This window comes from Penaeus monodon, chromosome 27 (assembly GCF_015228065.2).
Source record: "Penaeus monodon isolate SGIC_2016 chromosome 27, NSTDA_Pmon_1, whole genome shotgun sequence".
In the NCBI taxonomy this organism is placed as follows: domain Eukaryota; kingdom Metazoa; phylum Arthropoda; class Malacostraca; order Decapoda; family Penaeidae; genus Penaeus; species Penaeus monodon.
In genome coordinates, this window is record NC_051412.1 from 37,809,780 (window position 1) to 37,810,136 (window position 357).

Genomic DNA, 357 nt, shown 5'->3' on the forward strand with positions numbered 1-357 from the left:
TAATAAGAGGCCAACCTCCCAGACACATCGGCCAGAAGACGGTCGAGCCGGGTCGCCCCTCCTTCAAGAAAGCCGACATGTTCTCCGTCAGCGTCCAGAACTTATACCGTATAAGAAGGCAAAAGAGCCTTGTCCAGGAGCTGCTGGATGACCCTTCTCTCCTCACCGGCAAAGGTCAGCATTACCTGGCCAAAGGTCACCTCACACCGGACTCCGACTTCGTGCTGGAGGCCGAGCAGGACGCGACCTACTACTACGCCAACGCTGTTCCGCAGTGGCAGGCCATCAACAACGGGAACTGGAAGGTAAGGGGGCGGCCGGCGCTGCGGACTCATTTGGCTTTTGTTTGCTTTCTTT

General features: G+C 57.1%; 1 protein-coding gene across 1 annotated transcript in view; it reads left to right on the plus strand.

Moving 5' to 3' along the window:
* The window catches only part of LOC119590519, a 10,041-nt gene that overhangs the window by 8,826 nt on the left and 858 nt on the right, over window positions 1-357 (plus strand). The window contains exon 4 of the mRNA XM_037939168.1: window positions 23-305. Coding sequence (XP_037795096.1) covers window positions 23-305 — 283 coding nt within the window. The remainder of the gene's footprint in view (window positions 1-22; window positions 306-357) is intronic.